This window comes from Mus caroli, unplaced genomic scaffold, assembly GCF_978045245.1.
Source record: "Mus caroli unplaced genomic scaffold, Mus_caroli_1 scaffold_7, whole genome shotgun sequence".
Lineage (NCBI taxonomy): Eukaryota > Metazoa > Chordata > Mammalia > Rodentia > Muridae > Mus > Mus caroli.
Window position 1 is genome coordinate 35,627,820 of NW_028227262.1, and position 22,322 is coordinate 35,650,141.

General features: G+C 37.2%; 1 protein-coding gene across 11 annotated transcripts in view; it reads right to left on the reverse strand.

Moving 5' to 3' along the window:
* Setd5 (SET domain containing 5) overlaps positions 1 to 22,322 on the reverse strand; it is a 74,811-nt gene that overhangs the window by 16,488 nt on the left and 36,001 nt on the right. For all 11 annotated transcript variants that reach the window (XM_021164230.3, XM_021164228.3, XM_085840182.1 and 8 more), the window contains 9 exons: positions 21,776 to 21,924; positions 21,330 to 21,447; positions 20,517 to 20,626; positions 19,812 to 20,061; positions 19,078 to 19,164; positions 17,822 to 18,079; positions 16,266 to 16,586; positions 15,615 to 15,857; positions 8,576 to 8,705 (listed from right to left, as the gene is read on the reverse strand). In XM_021164230.3, coding sequence (XP_021019889.1) covers positions 8,576 to 8,705; positions 15,615 to 15,857; positions 16,266 to 16,586; positions 17,822 to 18,079; positions 19,078 to 19,164; positions 19,812 to 20,061; positions 20,517 to 20,626; positions 21,330 to 21,447; positions 21,776 to 21,924 — 1,666 coding nt within the window. The remainder of the gene's footprint in view (positions 1 to 8,575; positions 8,706 to 15,614; positions 15,858 to 16,265; positions 16,587 to 17,821; positions 18,080 to 19,077; positions 19,165 to 19,811; positions 20,062 to 20,516; positions 20,627 to 21,329; positions 21,448 to 21,775; positions 21,925 to 22,322) is intronic.

The window sequence follows — 22,322 nt, forward strand, 5'->3', positions numbered from 1 at the left end:
GGACTGAAGTAAGAGGAATACTCAAGTCCAAGAGCTGAAGGCTAGCTTGGGCCTGAACAACACTATGAATTCTATTTCTTAGAAAATAAAACAAGTAAAAGAACATCACTGTTAAGGTAATGTTTACCAGGCACTGTATGGTGTGTTTGATATGAAAATTAAGGTATCTATAAATCCAGCATTTCTGTTATTAACATCACCCTGTATAAAAGATGAAGATTCTGATGCATATAGAGACACTAGACATGGTAGCACCCAGTCCATGTCACCTGCCTCATATGGTGCTGGAGATCAAATCTGGGGCATTTTATACCTTAGACTGGCACTTTTATCAATTGGCTGTCATCTCCAGTCATTTGGCAAATGGTCTTAATAAAAGCATGCTAAAGTGTAGCACCCCGGCTTGGTGGAAACAATGACAATCATGCCAGGCCTTCAAGGCAAAATGTGGACCATGATCAGGGATGTGCTTAGGAAGATTTCTCTGGTGCTGTAACTACAAGTGCAAAACTACTGGAGTTAGGAAAGTAGCCAATATAAAGGTGTGAGGCACTGATATATTTAAATAGATTTGTTTTCTTGTTTCTTAGGATTTTTCATTTCCCTACATTGAAAGAATACTTTTCCTCTTGTTCTTTATAGCATGTGTTGTTTTATCCTTTTTAACATGCCTAGGTACAAAACAAACAAACAAACAAACAAACAAACATGTAATTCAAGACTAATCTGTAAAATAATTTTTAAGCATTTCTAAAGACTTCAAACCCAATCTTTAAGAACTCAGTACTGAGGGTTCAACAATGTAACTGTTAAATACATTTTGTGTATTACTGTAGGAAAACTAGAAGGAATTACTACACAAATGAATGTGATCTATATTTGATATTCAATGAACACTTAACATGCTATACTCAACAAACCCAGCGACTGCCTAAAGGTCAGTTGGTAGTCGTTGCTATTTCTTTTTGGTATAGTTGTCAAATATGTATTAACATACACACTCATTTTTAAAAACCCCGCCTCAATACTTCAAGATTATGCAAACTCATACATTTAAACCCATGCTACCCATTATACATCAATTAAAATGATTTCCCAGAAATTTCTGTTAGTGAATAAAGTTTTATAAGTTTCTTTCTTTGGTGGTAAGCATGTTTTTGAATAGGATCCTATCATTGTAAACTGAGCTGTCCTTGAAGTGGCCATGTAATCCAGGCTGGCTTCAAACTAGCATCCTCCTGTCATAGGCATGTGTTAGCACACCTGATTTATGGATATCTTTTAAAAAATGGGTATGTGACATTAATATTGCCAAAATTTAACCTATGTTGAATTATTAAGTATTTTCCTGTATTGCAATTGTTGAGTCTACTATGATAAAAAACTGTTCTCTACTTATTTGTTAGGACAACTACAGGACTTTCCAGTCTCTCTCTCAGTCTCTCCTCTCCCTCTCCTCTCTCTCCTTTAAGGTGGGAGTTGAACAAGCTTGAGAATGTGAGTTTGAATCACCTATACTCACGAAAGGCCAGCTATAGCTGCACTTTAGCCTGTAACTCCAGTGCTGGGGTGGGAGCTTGCTGGCTGCCAACCTAATGGAGGTTCAGTGAGACAATGTTTCAAAACAGCATGAACAACAAAATACCTGATCAATTCCTCTGATCTCCATGTATGTACATCCACACTTACACATGCTTACTATCTCTGTATTTACTGTGTGAATGATTTGCAATGTCTAGCTCACACTCTATCAGTATGCTAGTTTTTAAGAGTTATAAATTGACCTTTTCAGTTTCTCTTTTTAAAAAAGGATTTATTTATTTTATGTATATGAGTACATGATCACAGTCTTCAGACACACCAGAAGAGGGCATCAGATCCCATTACAGATGGTTGTGAGGCATCATGTGGTTACTGGGAATTGAACTCAGGACCTCTGGAATAGTCAATGCTCTTAACTACTGAGCCATCTCTCCAGCCCCAGGCTCTCTTTTTTAAAGTGGCTTTTCTAAGAGAGTTTCTCTGTGTAGCCTTGGCTGTTCCAGAACTCATTTTGTAGACCAGGTTGGGTGCTGCCTCCCAGGTGCTAGGATTAAGACCTGTGCTACCACCGTTGGCTAGTTTGTTTTAAAAATGTATTTAACAGGGCTGGAGAGATGGCAGTGATTAAGAGCACTGTCTACTCTTACAGAAAAACCAGGTTCAATTGCTAGCACCCACATGGCAGCTCAGAACCATCTATAACTCCAGTTTCAGGAAATGTAATGCCCTCTTCTGAACTCCATGGGCACCAAGCAAACATGTAGTACACATTCATATGTATAGGCAAAACACTCACATACAAAAATTAAATCTAAAAATGTTTTTTTTTAATTGTCTGTTTTAATGGCTTTAATTAGCAGAATGAATCTAACTAACGAACTTGCAATTCTATCCCTGAACTACGAAAATACCGCCCATTGGCCTTTAGTTTTAACCTTTAGGTTTAACATTTAATTCTTTAGTTTTTAAAAATATTTTATTCGTGTGTGTGTGTGTATATGTGTGTGTGCCATACATGCAGGCTATGCCATGTAGTTGGAAGTCAAAGAACAACTTGGTGAGTTGATTTTCTCCTTTACCATGTGGGTCTCAAGGGTTGATTGAGCCCAGGTTGTCAGGCTTGGCAGCAGGCCCCCACTTTTTTTTTTTTTTGAGGTCTCAAGATGTAACCTAGAGCCGGGCGTGGTGGCGCACGCCTTTAATCCCAGCACTCGGGAGGCAGAGGCAGGCGGATTTCTGAGTTCGAGGCCAGCCTGGTCTACAAAGTGAGTTCCAGGACAGCCAGGGCTATAAAGAGAAACCCTGCCTCGAAAAACAAAAAAACAAACAACAACAACAAAAAAGATGTAACCTGGACTTGTCTGTAAGTCAGTATGTTTATGCTTTGTGTCTGAGACTGGTCTCTCACTGTGGCCCAGAATGCAGTCTAGGCTGCAACAGTACTCACTGTTGGTGATCCTCCTGCCAGTCTCCCAAGTTTTGGGACTGTATGTATAAAGCACCAATACTATCTTGTTTGAGGATTGAACTGAGGGACAACCACACATGCTGTGTAAGCACTCTACCACTTAGTTATATTCCTTCCCTAACTTACACTTAAGAAAAAAAAAGTGTCCATGTTTGTAAAGTGTGGAGACCAGAGTTGGTGCACTCCTTGTTGGAGCAGAGCCTCTACTGAACACCGTATTCCAGGTTAGCTGTCCTGTGCTCCTCTGGCCTATGCACTGTCTTGCCACAGCAGTGCTGGGATTAGTCACACTTACATGGTTTGGAATCTGAATTCCTCAGGCTTGAATAGCAAGCACTTTTACTCACTGAGTCATCCCCCTGACCCCTTAAATTATACTTAAACTCTTAAGGAAGAAGTATTACACAATTAACTTTAGGGCATTGATTCCTACCCCACCTTTCTAGTAGCAAATGCCTACTACCTTTGAACAACTCTTATCTTTCTTCACTGAATTAAAAAGAATCTTTTCTCCATTAGACTATTATTATACATTTTTTTGGTCCTTGTATATTTTAGGAAAGTACTTTACTACTGAGCTACAATGCTCTCCCCACTAGCTTATTCCTATTGGTTTTTAAATATACAAGCCTTGTTTCTGAAAGTTATTCTATTTCTCGTATAATATATAATTAATATTAACACACACACCCCTTTTTGGTGAGACAGAGTCTTGTAATGTTGCCTAGGTTGGCCTCAAATTTGTGTTTTTCTTTCTCAGCCTCTCCAGTACTACATTCTAGGCACATACCACATCTAGCAATACTGATATTTTGTCTTTTTAAAAATTGGCTAAGAAATGTTCCCCACTCTATTTATCCAAAATATTTCTGGAAAGACTAGCACAATATTCTTATCATTGAAATATAATAATTAGACAATCATGTGCAAATTATAAGAAAACCCCTCTAATCTCAGTACTTTGGTAATATAACTCGGAGAGAGCACCCTCACCAATGACTATGCATGATTTCTTTTAGCTATTCAAGCCTTGATTCCCTCCTCCTGAGAGCCTTCGTTTCCGGTGTTCTCCACTTTTTATACTATTGTGAATAGGACATATCTCTCCATTTGTCCATCTTAATGTTATAATGAAATGTTTACATACTGTTCCAGCCAATTTTCTCAGCTGTTCTAGGAATCTAACTGTATTACTTGCATATGATGACAGCCACCCCTCTTTACTAGTACTTACACATCCTTTCCCTTTGGAAGTGGCAAGTATGCTTATAGCTAAAAACTCCAGAATATGTTAAATAATAATAAAACAGTGGAGTAACCTGATAATTCACATATTGTTTTTTAATTTTGGTAGTGTGTGGCATATGTGTGTGCGGTAGTGTACCAGTACATGCAGAAGCCAGAGGACATTAGATGTTCTATGTTAGTGCTTCCACTTTGTACCTAGAGACAGTCTCCCACTGGATATGAACCTCACTATTTTGGCTAGCCAGCAAGCTCTGTTTTTGCCTCCCAAAGTGGTTATTACAGGAATATGGATCCATGCCTGGCTTTTTTAAATATGGATTCTGGGAATTCAATTTGTTCAAATGTAGGTCCTTAGGCTTAAAAAGTGTTCTTGCCCACTAAGCCATTTTCTTAGCTTTGAATAGCTTACTTCTGTACCCCTCTGAGACAGGGTTTCTGAAGTCCTGGCTGTTCTAGAACTTGTTCTGTAAACCAGGTTGGCTTCCTTCCAGAGATCTGCCTGCCTCTGTCCCGAGTGCTGTGATCAAAGGCCTAGCTTGAGAGCTCATATTAAAGATAAATTCATTAAAAATTATAAGCATGACAACTTATTATCAAATTCATGAATGGCTGTTACATTCTTCTCTCCATTTCAAATGTTAAAAAAACAAATTATCAAGCCAACTTTATAGTTTTGAGAGAACAGGTCATATAATTATCCTTTAGTTCTCTTCAAGATTCAAGAAGATAAGTAAATCTAATTTACATGTAATGCTATCCTTTTTTTGTGGTCTTAAATCAATTTGATAAAACAAAGGTAAACTATTTAAAAAACTGTGGAACCAGAAATCAAACCAAGGGTTTTCCTCATGTTAGGCAAGTACTATCATTGAGCAACAACCTCAAATTAATAATACAAATTAAAAGGGCCCATTCGATGGCTCAGAAAGTGAAGGCTTGCTGGTAAGGCTGATCATGATTACTTAAGTTCAATTCTCAAGACCTACAAGATAGAAGGTTCTGTCAGTTATCCTCTAAAACCTATATGAAATATCAAGTGTATAAATGTGTGGGAGTGAGCAGGAACGTATGTGCGCGCGCGCTCACCCTCCCACCAAGTACACGCACACTCAATTTTTACAAATGCCAATGTCAGTGTAAACTATCAGGATCTTATATATGAACAAAGATCAAATAACAATTTCTATTACTCTCTTATCAGTTAGATTTCTGGCTTTAAAAAATTATACCTAAATATAATTTTATAAAATTTTATAATTTAAAACATTTAAATTATTTTATAAAATTTTATATAAAAATATAACTTGGAGCTACTAGTAATTATAAATATTTTTGTACCTAAAAATTTGGTTTTTATATCTTGTACAATATCTAGAACTAGTGAGCTTAGGAATAAATTTTTAAAGCACATAATGAATCTGAATAGACAATTGGAATATTGTTATATATATTTATATATTACATATATATTACATACATATATATATATATATATATATTATTTTTTACTGAAAATCCTTTTCTTACTATATTAACTCAAAGTCAGCATGATCACAGAAACAAGAGTTAATACTATTTGAATTAAGATATTGGGTGTGGTGGTACATGCAGTTAGGAGAGTGAGGCAGGAAGATGGCAAGCAAGCTTGCCAGGATTACATAGTGAAAACCTGTCTCAAGAAACAAACCTGCCGGGCGTGGTGGCGCACGCCTTTAATCCCAGCACTCGGGAGGCAGAGGCAGGCGGATTTCTGAGTTCGAGGCCAGCCTGGTCTACAAAGTGAGTTCCAGGACAGCACAAAGAACCCCAAAAATTGTAAGAAAAAGTATTTGAGTTCACTTAGAATTTGCATTGGCAAAAGATCCAATCACTTTACAGTCTCCCAAGTAACTGAAAACTTTTTTTAGAAAGCAATTTTCTTTTTAGAGCAATTTACCACGTCCCTATTTCAAAGCCTAGTCTAGCTATTCCGTTCCGTAGAGCCACTAGTGTCACATGAAAACTAGGTGTGTATTTTCAGCACTTAGTATTACCCTTCCAAGGTTTATTTTAAAAATTTTAGATAAACTTAAAATCAAAATTTTAAAGATGGCTCTAGGAAACCATAGGAGTAGAAAGAATATGGATGTATATCAGTTATTCTTTCTATTATTGAATACAGAATTTCCTTTATACTCAAACTTGCAAAGTATTTCTCAATAATAGTTTGCATCACATGTCCAAGTATGAAAATTCTCAGGTAGTTTCTTAGCTTTGCTAAAAATGAGGATGAGAAAAACCTGTTTTCATTCACTTTCTTAAGTATTTAAGGGATATTTGCTTCTAACCAAGGATTTTATTCAACTGTTATTAGTTCTGAATTTTTCAGTTGATTATTAAGGTATTTCTAGGGATATATTCATGTTATTTACAAATGAATATCTGATCTCTTCTTTATGTCAATGGTAATACATCTTATTTTTATTCAATTTTATCTTTTAATATCCTTTGACTTTTCCTTTTGTGATAGCCTTACTATACAGCCCAGACTGGCCTGAAAACCAAGATTTTTCTATCAGTCTTGATTACTGGTATCGCACACATTAAGCACAACCACACCAGTGGAAGAATTTATCATCTTTAATCTAGGTAGTTCATATGTGACAAGAAAGAGTATTCTATGTAGAATGACAGCCATAATTCAGATATGGGTCTGATACTGAACTAAGCACTTAGTAAAAATTATTCAATTTCTTATTAACCTTATGAAGCAGGCACTTACAGGTGAAATTCAAAGACATTTAGTAACATCACACAGGATAGAGAGCTAGACCTCAAATAAAGGTCTATTTGATTTTTTTATCTGTGTCAACACATCTCTTCACTTTCTTCATCAACTTTCCTCCATATTGTTGTAAACAAAACTTTTAAAACTCAACAAAGTAATTCTGTACCATTGATCTCTTTATGTAATGCTTTTCTTTGGTTTATATTGATACTTAAGGGCAAGGTGTTTTCTGACAATGTTTCTCACAGCTTGCTAGAGAGGAGAATAGAAATGTAATACAAGTTGATGACTAACAGTGCTAATTCTATTCCACTGAGAGTATGTGGTAACAAGGACAACTTCTCTCTGAGTGTGTGACAGCCAGGACATACAGTCTGTTCTCCAAATCAACTGTATATGTGTGCAACACACACACACACACCATAGTCTAATTCAGCTATTCTTAAAGTTGTCAGTAAGTTGACACAATTGAAAGCTGCCTTAAAATTTTTATTAAACTAAACCCGAATGAATCTGTCTCATTAGGTGAACAGATTAAAACCTAAAGAATTTTAATATAAAGCAATTATTTTCAAAATTCTTTTAAATTCAGCTTCATAAATACTCAGCAAGTCAAAAAATGGTGGCTTAAAAAAAACCCACAAACACCTCTCTTCATCCAATAAACCAAAGCAAAACTACGTGAGTTTTAGTAACTAATCTGTGTTGGTAAATTTTGTTGTTGTTTCCTATTGAGACAGGGAGGGTCTTGCTTTTTGCCCCAAGCTGGCCTTGAACTTGCAGCAATCCTCTTGTCTTATTTTGTCTTCCAAGTACGAGGATTCTAAGTATCATTGTATCCAGTTACGGCATTTTTTAATTATACAATATTCAGAAAACTGATCTGAATTTGAGTACCAGAGAGGGTGTTTGATACCAGCTTAAACAGAAAAACCCTGTCTAATAAGGAAACAAACAAATCAGATATCATAAGTCAATATACCAATAATTTCAGCTAGAAGCCTGAAATAGAACACTGTAAAAGACAATGATCAGATCCTTTTTTTTCATAGCCATTTGGCTCATATCTTTATGACTTAGTCATGTTATTTCAGAAATTTTATAGTTCTGGGAGGCAAGTTCTTTTGAAAAAACAAAACAACAATGATTCCTCAAGGATGCCATTATTTCCTGCCCCTTTAGTCAGGTCCCACCCAACAAGCCACTTAACAGTTCCAATTGTTCCCCTTGAAAGTGTTCCACCACTTTCTTCTGTCTCCCCTTATAAATACAAATAAATATTTCCTAAACTTACTACGTTAAACGTTATCTAACCTTTTTTATAACCATTTCTGCTGTTATCTGTACACTGTCTAGTTCCTTCTTTGTCGTCCTGGGAAAACTGATCCCTGACTCGAGATCTTTCTCTTCCTCTGTAAAGACAGATGTAAATTAACTATTTAGAGAAAACACTATTTGTTTTTATATCAGAGAACCAACACTGAAAATTTCACTGTGAACCTCAAATGATGACTGTTCTTATCAAATTTAGAAAAGGATCAGATACGTACCTGCATTGTCTTTACAGATACTAGAAGAATTACTAGTCTCATTACTTTGGTATAGGTGCTGTGTTCTAGTCTCTTGGGGCACAGATGAAGTCTGAGTCATCCCTTCTTCCAAGGCTTGCTTTATCCAGCGCTACAATGGGAGGGAAAACCCAGAGAATTTTCAATAACCATTTAAAAGATATCTATTTTCAGTGCACTAACCAGATCATTACAAATTAATTGGTGAGAAATACAATACAAATATATTCACACAGTTTCATAGTGGTTCTCGACAGGGTCAGGCCTGTGCAGCCACGGCTATCTTTGGCTGGTCTTTCCTTTCTCTTTAATGAAGATTAGTTTTGAAATAGTCTCATGTAACCTAGACTGGCCTCAAACATCCTAAGTAGCTAAAGATGACCCTGATAATGATGCTTCTGCTTCATCCTCCGGGTAGGTTTCTACCACAATATCAAGTTTATGTATGTGGTGATAGGGACTGGACCAAGAGAGGCATTCTACCAACCAAGTTCCACCCACCACAGTCAAGTTTTCTACTAGGCAAAGCTCCCAAAGCTGTGGGATCCTATCTCAAGTAGTCTGTACCCAGTAACTGCAAATCACTGAGGAGAGAAGGAAAAAAAAAAAAAAAAAAAAGAGGTTCTGGAGAAATTAAAAAGTGGAAAAACTTTTTCAAGAATTCTCTCCACTTACTTTTTTTACTTGCTAATGTGTAATCTAGATGGATGAGAAATAAGAACGTTTACAAAAATCACAAGGTAAGATTCTATGGAAAAGAAATTATTATCTGTGATTTTTTTTTTTAAAGACACACAGTTGTAAGTTGCTCACCATTCTGTGGCTCTCCTATCCTGACATAAGACACTTCCAATTTTGATAAACATTAGTTTTAGACAGACTGTCTCCAAATAGGAAAAGGTAAATTAGTACAATTTTATACCTTTAGAGAACATAGATCAGTAAATATTCTCAACAGAGTAGTTCTAGGAGATTTGTGGCCAGTGGTTAATTAGAACCTGGGAAGCCTTCAAGGAAATTTTACTATGAAAAATTGTCGATTACATAAGTATCTGTGGTTTACTAAGTTGAAGGAGAAAGTAAAGAGAGGTAACTGAATATGTGTATGTGTGTGTATATATATATATATATATATATATATATATATATATATATGTATATATAAATATAAATAAAATTAAGAATCATTTGAATCACATCAATGTTCTAGAACATGACAAGATGTCTAAAAAGCCAAGACCAAGAGTGATATGCTCTCTTACACAGAGTCTTAACACACAGGTCATCAAAAGCACAGACCCTCTGAGGTCATCTTGGTCTAAAGCCCTTTCTCACGGGTAGGGGATATTAGCCTGGAAAGACAAATGAAAAATCCTTAGTTATGAATATGCAAGTTTTAAAATTTATATTATATACAGGTTATTTTCAATTTATTTTTCCACTTAGAGCAGAAGACAGGAACTCAAATTAGAGATTCCTATAGTTCCCTCAAAAAAAGGAAAAGAGAAAAGGAAAAACCACTTACACTAAAATCTTTTTAGTGTAAGAAAGCCATATAAGCGTTTATATTCTAGATCTTAAGACTAGAAAAAAAAAAAGAGCTTATATAAAAGCAGATGGGACATTGAGATGATGTTGCCAGTCTTGTCTCTAAGGCTAAACAGAGTCAAATCAAGTAACCGTTTTTTATGTGTCCTCACGTTCATTTTTTTTTTAAACAATATTTAAGATTCATTAAAAAAAGGAACATGACCACTTCTTTCTATGGATAAAAGATTACTTTCAAATTCCTATTCTGTTCACCTATGCAAATTCTATTTAGAAAATATATAAGTCTGAAAACAATTCTGTTTTCTGTAAAATACACTGAAAAGTTTTTAGGAGGCCTAAAAGGCAGGTGAGGCATTTTTGAAAGGAGGAGAACAGTGGAATAACTAAGCTTTGGAATGTAAAGACCTAGTAGGAAACAAGCTCTCCCCATTACTAGAGATGCTTCACTTAGGGCAAGTTTCTGAACCCATTTCTGATCCAGAGACAAAAAGACTTGGTTTATACACAGTAGCCAATGATTTCAACACTCCAAACTTTTAACGTCTTCCGTTAATGATTTAAGTGCATTTGAATATATTATCTATTTTAAATATACCCACTCACTTATCTATTACTCACCTCTCCCCTGCTAATTTTAGCAGTATGTTTATGTTTAAAGGAACAAATTATAACAAACCTTCAAAGGTAAATAAAGCAATAATGCAAACAATAGTAATTTTCTAAGCAATCTTGATACCAAAGATCCTTTACATATGTTCAAATGACTTTATACACAACACAAAGGGACACTGACTAAAGGCTCACATGTTTATTATAAAACAAAACAGGGCTGGAGAGATGGCTCGGCGGTTAAGAGCACTAAGTGCTCTTTCAGAGGTCCTGAGTTCAATTCCCAGCAACCAAATAGTGGCTCACAACCATCTGTAATGGGATCCAATGCATTCTTCTTATGTGTCTGAAGACAGCTACAGTGTACTCATATAAAAAAAAAAAATCTTTAAACAAACACAAAGACAAAAAAACCCCAGGAGACATGAATTTATTTGTGTCTGTCTATCCATCTCAAATTAATTAAATTTAGACACTCCTAGAAGATTAATAAATGTCCTCACAAATGAACAATCTGGGTATAAACATATAGACACAAACTTGTCCTATACTGCTTTTAACTTAGGAGGTTTTTCTAATGATATATGAAACAGTAGGTCTGTCTATTAGTAAGAATATATACTATTCTTTGGAGAAATGCTCAGTGGTTTAGAGTGCATGTTGCTCTTGCAGAGGACCTAAGTTTGGTTACTGACACCCATATAGAGGCCACCTCAAACTCCAACTCAACTCTGGCCTCTGAATGCCCAGGCATGCATGTGGCAACACTTACACATATGCAGGTAAAATGCTCACACCCAAGAAAAAGTTGACTCAGGTTTCTAGCTTAAAAAAAAAAAAAAAAAAAGGTTTGCCCCACCCACAAAATGTTTATATTGTATAATCTAATCTGGATTTTTTTCAGGAAAATTTTTTTAAAAAGATTTATTTATTTATATGTATGTAAGTACACTGTAGCTGTCTTCAGACACTCCAGAAGAGGGAGTCAGATCTCGTTACGGATGGTTGTGAGCCACCATGTGGTTGCTGGGATTTGAACTCTGGACCTTCGGAAGAATAGTCGGGTGCTCTTACCCACTGAGCCATCTCTCCAGCCCTTTTTCAGGAAATATTAAAGCAGCAATTTAAACTGAATTCCAATGTAAATAGGGGTTTTAGGAAGGGAGGGTAAGGTGGTCTTATGAGACTGGCCTCAAACTTCTGATCTTTCTGCCTCCACCTGTCCCAAGGCTAAGACAACAAATCTATACCACAGCTACTCTAAGTTTTATGAGGACCCCCCCCCCCCCACACACACACCATTGGGAATGGTATGCACTCTTCCAGCTGAGCCACATCACTGGCCATAACAATTTTAAGATTAATTTTAATGAGGCAGCCTTGCTATGATAGTCTCTTTCTAAAAATAGTGATTGATGCATAGCTGAAGATATAGCTCGGTGGTTAAAGTGCTGCTTATCCGGCTTGTAGATGAACCATGGCTGGATATCTAGCCCTGCTTAAAAAAGGAGGTGTGGGAAACAACTAAGTATGAGACTGGTCACAGTCTTGAAGAATGCAATGTGGAATTCAGTTAAATTCAATTTCTTTCTATGGGTTGCCAATGGAGATACTACATATATAACTGCCAAGTGTTGTGGTCTATGTCTTTAATCCCAGCATTCAAGAGATAGAGGCAGGCAGATCTCCATGAGTCTCAAGTCAGTCTATTCTATGTAGATATACAGATAAGCCTGGATTATTTTGATACTTTAAGTAACTAAACAAACAAAATACAAAATATAGCCAGATAAAAGGGACTCAAAGACAGCTGGTGAGAACACTCATTAAGTAAAAATGTTCGTTGCAAAACCTGATTATCTCAATTTGATATAAAGGTCGGAGACAATGGACTCCAGACCTGTTCTCTGACATCCCTGACCCGATGAGAATCACCTCCCCCTATACATAGTAATGCAACAACAACAACAAAAGCTCAAGCAAATACATTTTCTATGTAGGTTATACTTTTACACAAGCTTGTTAGCTTGGCTCTCTGCTAGTTCGACAAACAAGAAAGGAAAAAAAAAAAAAGACTGCAATTCTGTATAATTACCAATAAGGCATTTCAAATGTTAGTTCACTTTATAACGATCTTTACATTAATCCCTACTAAATTACCATCAATCGCTCCTTTTTAAAAAGATTAATTTTATTTATGTGACCGTTTTGCATGTATGTATGTATGTGCTTGGTTCATCAAATCTTCAGGACCTGGGATTACAGCAGTTGTGAACCACCATGTAGGTGCTAGGAACCAAATCTGGGTCTTCTGCAAGAGCAGCAAGTGTTCTTGATGAGGCATCTCTCCAAAGCCCCCAGGAACTCTTCTTAAGACATCAGAATAGATTTTACAACCTGATTTTACTGCCTTGATAAAAATGCTTTACAGACTATCTACATTCCAATATTCTTTTTAAAATTTGTTTTTTGAGCGGGGCAGTGGTGGTGCACATCTTTAATCCCAGCACTTGAGAGGCAGAGGCAGGAGGATTTCTGAGTTTGAGGCCAGCCTGGTCTACAGAGTGAGTTCCAGGACAGCCAGGGCTACACAGAGAAACTGTCTTTTAAAAAAAAAAAAAAAAGTGCTTTTTGGGGCTGAAGAGGTGGCTCAACAGTTAACACTGCTTATCCAGAGATCCTGAGTTCAATTCCCAGCAATCATATGGCGGCTTACAACCATCTGGGGTCTGATGTCCTCTTCTGATGTCTGGAGAGAGCTACAGTGTACTCACATACATAAAATAAATAATTCTTTTTTTAAAAAAGTTGCTTTTCTTAGCACATAGTATGGGTCTCATACTTTTCTATATACACATATCATGTATTTTGACTATATTTATGCCCTTTCCATTCTTTCTTATTCCTCTCCCATTCACTCTAATCTTTCCCTTTTATAACCAATGACTCTACTTTCTTATTTTTAAACCTAATAAGCAAAGTTTCTATTTGGGTTGTTCACAAGAGTATCTTACCAGTGCAGTGCCTCTTACCACTGAAGAATATATCCTTCCCATAATAAACTGAGTATATAGCCTTAGGGAGAGACAGGGTCCTTTCTAATTCTCAACACTCCTCATAAAAGCAGTTAGGATTCTGCTATTACTTAAATATTACATCTTAAGAAATCATTATTTTGCAGGGGACTACAGATTTCATGCTGGTGTGGATGTTAGAGGACAACTGCATCAACAGGTCATCTTCCACTTTTACATGAGTCAAGGGATAGAATTCAAGTGTTTGCCTAATTAGCCATCACATCAGCTTCCTGTTTTACTCTTACTGAAGAACTCAACAATGTTTATTCTGTAGGTAGACTGAGTCTGTTTTGCCATTCTAGATTTTGAGATGAGATTTTGCAGCCCAGGCTAGTGATATAACACCCTTGTCTTGGCCTTCTGAACGATGTAACATGACTATCGGACCTGGTTATCATGGGTAATAGTGTTCTTGTACAACAAACCATTTTCTTTTTCTGATAAATACAAGGTCCAAGAGAAGCTAAGTGAGTGGTATAAGTGAATTCCCTAGAGACCCAGCTCTTCATTACCTAGACAAAATTCCTACAGTGATCAGATTTTCAAAATCTTTCTACTGTTGTTACTTATTTCACCAAGTTACTTACTGCATCATCCAAAATCCCTTTGACAAGGATCTTGAAATCAAATCTCTCAGAAAATCTTCCATTTGGGAGTTTTCACCACACAAACCAAGTAAGTGCAATACTTTATAGGACGTGCTACTTAGGCTTCTGCAATGTACTACTGACTCAGCAGCACTGCCTTTCCCTATGCAGACTCCTGTTTCCTTGCTCCCCTTCAATAGGCCATGCCATTCTGTTATATTCCTGTCCCCAAGAAGTAACTTACGATCTTGGGGAAAGAAAAAAAATCTTTTAAGTTTGGAGGAATCAGGGAAGACCTGCCTGGAATTGGAAACTTCATCACATCAAATAAACTACATGCAGCATCCTCATGTATGTGATGCCTGTGGAAGAGGGCAATGCCAGACAATGAGGGCGGCAGCCTGAATCCTGATCTGAGGATCAGGGAAAAGGGTGGTCCAGGGAAAAGAACCCTACCTAAAGGAAGAGCTGGTAAAGTGTGTTCTGTGTTTCTGAAAACATTGAAGAGCATTATAGGCTTGAAGAACAATCTATTCCCAAGACACCCTTGGAACATGTGTACAAATGTGGGAATTAATAAAGTGCATTCCCAAAACAACTACCAAACACTGCTGGTGCTAGACCCAAAACAACAACTAGAGTCCCAGAAAGGCAGGGAATAAGTCTTGTTATTGTCCAATAAAATTCTAAGATAATTTTTTGTGTAAAATCCTTTAAGAAATAATAGTAATTGATTATATAGTTACAACCACAATCTTATCTGCTTTTATGAATATAACTGTTCTCTAATTATTTGGGGTCCAACATACAATAGTCACAAATTACCATGCTAACCAGCATCCCATCCCATCAATTGCCTTGTGCTCTCAGTAACGAGAAAAAGCTTCTAGGTATGGACAGGTAAACAAACAGTCACAAGTTTGAGCACCAAAAAATGCGGTATACATTCCAACTTGACCACAGTGACTTCTAAAGAGTCTACTTCCATGTTTAACAACACAATATAAACTCACAAAGTTATCTAGAGATTCTCGAATTATCTAGACAATTATGTAAAATATGCTACAACTATATGCACCCTACAATATTAAACATATTTTCATTCATGGACAGGTATACACACACAGACACACCTGGGGAAGGGGTGGGAGGTAGAAGGGGAGATAGATAGATAGAGACAGACAGAAAGGCACATACCTTCTTACAGGAGCTGAATGTGCCATCAGGCAGAAGGGGCCTTCGACGCCTCTCGGGCATAAAGGGTGAGCCAAAGCGAATGTAGTGTTTGGGGGTGGTACAAATTAATGGGGAATGAATAAGACCCGGTAGCATGTTCAGGGTTGTTGCCAACACAGTTGGGTCAGTGGTGATACGCAAAGGACACTCAACAGGGCATTCTTGCTTCTCTGCCTTGTCATTTAACCATTCTGTAACTAGATACTAAAGGTTTAAAAAACAAAACAAAACAAAAACCATTAGTTATCACTGCATTTGTAACAGCTGCCAGAAGCAGTAGTGTAGTTCACAAATCAAACTTCACCTAAAACTAGAACAGATCAGCAACCATAGTGAAGATGAGCTGAGCATTCAGAGTATAAGGGTATCCTTCCTTTACATTTTCCATGCTCACAAAGGAAGATAAAAATACTTTGTTTTACCAGTGATTTAAGTTCTGTCTAAAATCAAGTGAACAAAAATAAGTAGGATGGTTTCAGCTTCCAGCACAAACAACTTTTTACCTAGAATGTTCAATCTAATAATTCTAAGATTACTTCTTCCTTGGGGATTATAGGCCCTCTTGCTTTACTGTGATACTCCTTACCATATGAAATTTATATCGTCGCTTACCTTTTTGGTTTTGGGGTATTTAGATGCAGCACGGTTGACATGGGATCCAGTAACTGATATCACAGTTGGGTCAGACCCTGTTAACTGTCTGTTCTCTCCTGAACTGTCTGTATTCCCAGCTTCAGGAGGAGTTACTGAGTTGTTACTTCCTCCTTCTTCCAAGGCAGCTTGTGACAGTTCTGCCTGTTGTGCAATGGCCTGCTTCTGGCGTTTTAGTCTTTGGGCTGAACTGGTCCGGTACCGAGAAATTCTACTTTTCGGTCGGGGTCTAGAAGGCTTAGCTGGAGGTGGTTTGGGGATTGGCTTTTCTGCAGCTACATCCTGTAACAATATCAAGGCCAAATGTTTACTAAAAATTTCTCTTCTCCTTTGCAGACAGGTTGGCCTCTAGCTTACAATCCTCTTGCCTTAGCTTGCCTAGTACTAGGATTAGACAAGGTACCTCTCACCTAGCATCAGAAATGTCTTACCTGTTTCTTAGTTTTCTATCTATTTAAAGTATTCTAAATGATAATGGTGGGGGGGAAAAGGATTTTCAATTAATCCTTGAGGCTGGAAAGATTAATCCCTAATTAACACCACTTAGTGCTCTTGCAGCAAAGACCGGGGTTCAGTTTTTAGTGTTCACAAACTCCTCTAACTAGGAGTTTTAGTTTTAGATGGGGATCCAATCCCATCTTCTAGCCTCTGTGGGTAGGGTACATACATGGTACACATACATACATGTAAGAAGGTGTGTCTGTCTGTCTGTTCACACATAAATATAAAAATAAATCTGAACTTAGCACCAAGTCACCTATCTTTAATCTCAGCATTCAGGAGGTGGAATCAGAGGCAGAGGCAGAGGCAGAGGCCAGAGGCAGGCAGACCCTGTGAATTTAAGGTTTATCTGATCTACAAAGCAAGTTTCAGGCCAGCCAGGAGGACTATATGGGAAGACCCTGTCACAAAACAAATTAAAAAAAAAAAAAAAAAAAAGATAAAAAATTTTATAGACTTTATTACCTAAATAGACCATAGACAAACATCTGGCTTGGTTAATTCTATTTCTAATAAACATGTATAAAATAAAATAGGCCAAAAGCCAATTAAAGCTAGGTACCTAATATTAAGGTTCTTAGGCAAGATAATTCTTGTTTCTTTTCTACACCAAGGAGTTCTATGTTAAACACTAGTCCTGAGAAGGCCCTGGAAGGTCAGTCATGTACCTGAGCTATTCAGAAAATCAGTGAGAGAAACCCAAAGATTTGGTTTCTTTCCTTAGGGATGGAGACTGAGCTAGGTGAAGCCTTCATGTTCAGTATGCATTCTCCCAAACGAAAGGATTCTATGAACTTATCACAGTGCTTATCTGGGAGACACTTAAGTGCTAAGGGACTTTGTCATTCAAACGTTGACCTCACCTGTCTCTCTGCATCCCACAAACCAGCTGTTGAGATCAAAATAGCTTTGCTTATTCTGATACAGAGCAATGTTGAAAATACTAACTTCTACCATTCTAGAAAAAGACAACTGACATTAGCATACGCAGGACTTTTCAGAGCTTTCCCTCTTACCCCAGCATGGGAAGACCTCCGAGTATTCACACCAGTGCTCTGTGGGGTGCTTGGGATGGCAACATTTGAAACAGGGCTGCTAACTTCAGACTCAGGGGCTGCAGTTTTTGTCTCTTCTCCAACTACTATCTCTGAACTGCTAGTAGTAATCTCTATGTCCGAGTTGCTCTGTTCTACAGGCTGATCCCGCCGTTTCTTTCTCTTCTCTAAAGATTCAAAAGCATGCATGATGGCTTCAACCTTTCGGTCTTCTCGAGTCTGGGGGTAGGAAAGTATTAAAAACAACAATAAAAAAAGCATCAACCAGAAGCTATTTCAGAAGTAAAATTAGTGGGGTTTACAAGAATTTATTCAAAGTATTATTAAGATAGCATATGCATCACTAAACTTTAAGACAAAGTTTTAAAACAGGTGAGCTACCTCAACACATTTTAGTGCATAAAGCACCGACAAGCAATTTCTGTCCTACTTTCTGAGCTCAAAACCAAAGTAAATTGTCATTAAATTTTTTCTAAGCACAAATGAACACAATTAGCAAATGTTTTCAATCAATCTGAAAAAAAAAAAATTACTACAGTTTGGATATGAATGTGCCCCAAAGGCTCAAGTTTAGTTAAAGGCTCAGAACTCATGTGATAAGTGCTACTGGGAGGTTGTGGAGACCCCAGGAACTGCACCTTCTTGGAGGAAGCAAGCCACTGGGTGCCATGGAAGAGTATAGAATATACTCTTCCATCTTTGGCCTCTTGGTTTTTTTCCTCTCAGCTTCCTGGTAGCAACGAGGTAAGCAGATTTCCTTTGCAGTGGACTCCTACCGTCTTATTTCTGCTTGCTCCGAAAGCAATGAAGACAACAGACCTGAACCTGCGTAACCTGGCCTCCTCCAAGTTGTTTTTCACAGACATCTCTGTCACAGGGATAGAGGGCTAACAGTGCTGATTATCTCCCTCTTCTCCCAGTGATTTGGGATCGATCTCAAGACCTTGTGCTTGCTATACAACTGTGCTATCAGCAGCTCTTCTTGATTTTAGTTTTTAATATAAAAACACAAAACAAAGTAAGAAAACTAAGCCAACAAACTTTGGTCTTCATCACCAAGTTTTAGGGAAATCCAGTTGTTAGAAGGAAGTATCTTAAAGCCACTAACAGATAGTTATCATAAACGACTGTGAGCATGCCTATATGTAATGAAACGTACTTTATGGCAAAACCTCAGCGTTAGGAAAGTACAGAGACATCTACTGGACAGGACTTACCCTTCTGCTCTGAGCAGAGTTCTCCTGGTCGTCTGTAGCCTCTTCTTTTTCTTCTTCTTCTGGTTTTTCTTCTGGATTGTCAACTTCCTTTAAGACAGAAGCACTATTAGATCATATTCAAACACTGAGCATCAACCTGCTTTATTCTGGCATCACTACCTCCCCACTTCTTTCTATGCTCTACAATGGGAATTAAGCCCAGGTCCTTATGTGATCTATGAGTCAAAGGATGCTATATTTTTGTTTGTATGTTTCTTGAGACAGGGACTTATTATACTGCCTAAGCTAGCCTCAAATTCTTAAGCACCCAGCCTCAGCCTTACAGAGGCTGGGATTCTATGTGAGTATCACCTTACCAGGCCCTAACAGGATGGTTTTTGATATTATTATTTTTCTTTCTGAATCAGGTCTTATGCTTTTCTTTTTTTTTTTTTTTCTTTTCTTTTTTCCTTTCCTTTCCCTCCTTCCCTCTCTTTATATTTTGACAAGGTTTCCTTGTACATCAGCCTGGGCTTTCCTAGAACTCTCAGAGATCCACCTGCCTCTGTCTCCTGAATACTGGAGCAGTGTGCCACTATACCTGGCTTTGCTCATGGTTCTGAGTATCATAAAGTGAAAAGAAAATCTAAATCAGTATATTCATGTTGATGTGTATAATAGCAGTTAATGTTTTAGTATAGCACTCTGAAACAACACATGGGATCAGGCCATCCTGACTTGGTTACAGAGATTACCTCATGCTCACTGGATACAGTTACTTTTTCTGGAACTTCTTGTGGTTGTGGGTCATGATTCTCTTCTGGAACCTCATTTTGCTGCTCCATCTCCAGCTCTTTCCGCCGTGCTTTTCTACGTCTGGTCTCTGCTCCAATGGTGGGAAAGCTAGGAGGAGGTGGGAGTGGCAATTCTGCAGCATTGGGATTTCTTTTCTGTATAGGGCAATTCCGGTTTCCCTTGTGACAAGCACAGTCCACTTTGTAATTACTGTGCCAAAGAAACAACCATAAATATCTCAGTATTCTTGTAAACAGAATATTATGGCATACTAACTATTCACTTTATTGAAACACTGGTATAAAAATTTCCTCTGATGTTATTATTGAATAAATTAGAATTGGTATAATACTTTTAAAATATATTCAGTTTTTCTGTATATGTCTATCTCTAACCTACGCAGCACAGAATCTGGAAGAAAACAAACCTCCACTAGTTCTTTCTCCCTACTGCTTTTATTTTTCTTTCAGAGACAGGGCCTGGTTGGCCTGGAATGCCTTAGTGACTTAAAACTCATACAGATCCACTTGCTTCTACCTCCTATGTAGTAGGATCAAACAGATTCTTGGCCAAAAAAACCAGTAATTAAAAAAAGGGAGGGCAAGATTTGAAAACAATTTTAATATTAAGGCCATCTATGCTTATAAAAATTTCTGAGGTCTTACCAGTTACTATATTCATAATCAAATGCAATGGTGACTTCTGCATCCTTGGTGATAGCAGATACGGCATAGATACACAAGTGAATCATCCCATCTGCAATCATGTGTCTCACCTATATGAACAAGACATCATTATGTTTGCCTTCAAAACTAAAACCAAGTTTTCTATAAATGGGAAAAGCATGACCCAAATAATTTCTGCCTATTTTGAGTAATCTGTTATTTTATTTACCTCTATCACTTCATGATAGTACACTAGTGAACAAATCTGTTAGACTTCTTCAAAATAGAAAAGTCTAATGATATTAGATATCAGGGTGAAACTATTATTTTATTGTTAAAAGTATCTGCATTCTGCTAAAGAATTAAAAATTCCTTAGCCTGCAAACAAAGCTGTGTTAACCTTACTGCACTTACTGTGAATACATCGACTAATGAAGTTTAGAAATGTTTACAAATTTTTACCACTGTTTCCCACAACAGCAAAGACAAATGGCTTAGTTGGAGTTAACGACAACTATTACCACATGACATTTTAATTTTTTTCCAGTTCAATTCATAGACTTCTTATGCAGTCTGTTTTACTTCTTTTTTTTTTGTTTGTTTGTTTCATTTCTGTCCTCTCTAAAGAAAACCTATTTCTTGTCTTTATTCCATCTCCATAAGGCACCACACTTTTACTTTTTCATCTCTGCATTAAAAATCATACAACTATTAGCTACAGACCTTTATCTGGGTGAAGTTTTCAGATTGTTTCTTCAGTAAATGTGTCCTTTGATGGCTCCATTGAAAGGGAAGTTGCTAAAGATAGCTTACCTCTGCATTTGGTGTACATGATCTTCTGATGAACCGAGCATCGTTACCGAAAGTACGAGCATCGACACACATCTCTACACCATTGAATTTTGAGTAGAAGAGCACAAAGGGATATGGTCTAGGGATATAATTAAAATTCCTGTAATTCTCAACACAAACAAAAGGGCCACCCCACAAATGTGATGTATACACTGACTCAATAAGGAACAGTCATTTGCAATACCTAAGGTAGCAAACACTACAGACTTGTCTGCTTTTCATTAATGAGTAAGCAAAAAGCAAGGAATGCTGGGCTTGGAAAGGAGTCATCACTAGTGTACATACATGTTTTGCAGATTTATTTGTCCTTTTGTACCAACAGCAAACAGACACAACACGAGCTTATTTGAATGACTCGTCAGTCAGAACCATGCAAGCCCTCAATGCTCAACAAATGACGTTCTTACTTTTTAAAGAAATGCCCATTGACCTCAAATTGTTGTCGTAACATGACTTTCCCACGATATTCTATTATAAGAGTGTCCAAAGCCAAATCTCTTGCAGCCCTCAGGATTTTCCGGTGCTTTTGAACACGAGTGACTCTTCCCAGCTGTAACTGAATAAAAACAGTGTTAACGTTTAAGAATAGCAATAGCAGTGTGGTAAACATTTACAGTGTTTCATAACTGTTAAAAAGGCACCAACACTTTCAGGTTTTATCAGTGTATTAAATAGCTTGACGATCGGAAAATTTTCTTTTTGACATAATCTCAAATTTTCCAGGAAACATATTCCAACTAGTGGTCCCAGAGAAGGTAAGATCAAAGAAGGACTTAAGGTGTCAGTGGAGCTGTGTCTGCTTTATGAATTTATAGCTTTTATTTCTCAAACATGTGCCTAGACAGTTTAGTTACTATAACCTGATTTTGAACAGAGATTATCAGCAGGGAGGTAGCTCATTTGTTATTTGGTAGGGAATAATAATTTTGTTCCATTCTGATTCTTTGGTTATTA